Source organism: Atta cephalotes (assembly GCF_000143395.1).
Source record: "Atta cephalotes unplaced genomic scaffold scaffold00002, whole genome shotgun sequence".
NCBI lineage: Eukaryota > Metazoa > Arthropoda > Insecta > Hymenoptera > Formicidae > Atta > Atta cephalotes.
The window spans coordinates 14,580,570-14,581,509 of NW_012130066.1; the positions used below are offsets into that span (position 1 = coordinate 14,580,570).

The window sequence follows — 940 nt, forward strand, 5'->3', positions numbered from 1 at the left end:
TATACGTATTATATATATATATATATATATATGTGCGTGTGTGTGTGTGTGTGTGTGTGTGTGTGTGTGTGTATGCGTACATGCGTGCGTGTATGCGTACATGCGCATGTATGTATGTATGTGTGCCTGCATGCGTATGCGTATATGTATGTGTGTATGCGTGTGTGTATGTGTGTGTAATTTTTTTAAGTTGTTTATTACACATACTATAATGTAAGAAAACTGTTCATTTTGACAATACCTTAACAGCCATAATTGTGCCACTCTGTTTGTGTCGCATTTTATCAACAATTCCATATGCTCCACGACCAAGTATACAAAGTGTTTCTAAATCATCAGCTTCTACAACAAATGTTTTTTCATCTATGGTAATGGTAGTCCGTTTGTCTAAATTTCTTGGTGGAGTTCTAAAATAAAGCATCCATAAAATATATCTGAAGATAAATTCTTACACCACTTATATACATTGTGTAAGCATTCTTCTAATGTAATCAAGATAATATGATGTTTTCCATTTATATAAGTTCTATCTTTGACAAACACCATTCTATCTTTCTTGATTCAATGATTAATAAAGGATGCTTCCTATTTAATGATAAAAATCTATCTTTGTTACTCACTGAATACCAACAAAGAGTGAATAATACGTTACAAACTTACTTGTGTTACAAAAAAGTTAACACTCAAATATAGAATGACACTTGATCAAATGGAAAATATTCACAGGTAAAAATTTATACTATTTTTTTTTAATCTTGCTTATACACATTTTTCTTTGTAATTTTTATACATAAATAATAACAAACGCAAAAGATTACATATATGATAATATTAATCACAGCATTCGACAAACATTGCGTTGATGTTTTACATACACTGGTGCAGGCGCTTCGTCGGAGACTTGCAATTTCAGATTGCGTTTTCCACGACGTAAAGCCAT

The 940-nt window shown here is 31.3% G+C and overlaps 1 protein-coding gene across 1 annotated transcript in view; it reads right to left on the reverse strand.

Moving 5' to 3' along the window:
• Positions 1-940, reverse strand: part of LOC105622342 (dual specificity mitogen-activated protein kinase kinase 6) — a 3,584-nt gene extending 2,644 nt beyond the window's left edge. The window contains exons 1-2 of the mRNA XM_012203763.1: positions 876-940; positions 242-407 (exon numbers count right to left, since the gene is read on the reverse strand). Of these exons, the coding sequence (XP_012059153.1) occupies positions 242-407; positions 876-940 (231 nt within the window). The remainder of the gene's footprint in view (positions 1-241; positions 408-875) is intronic.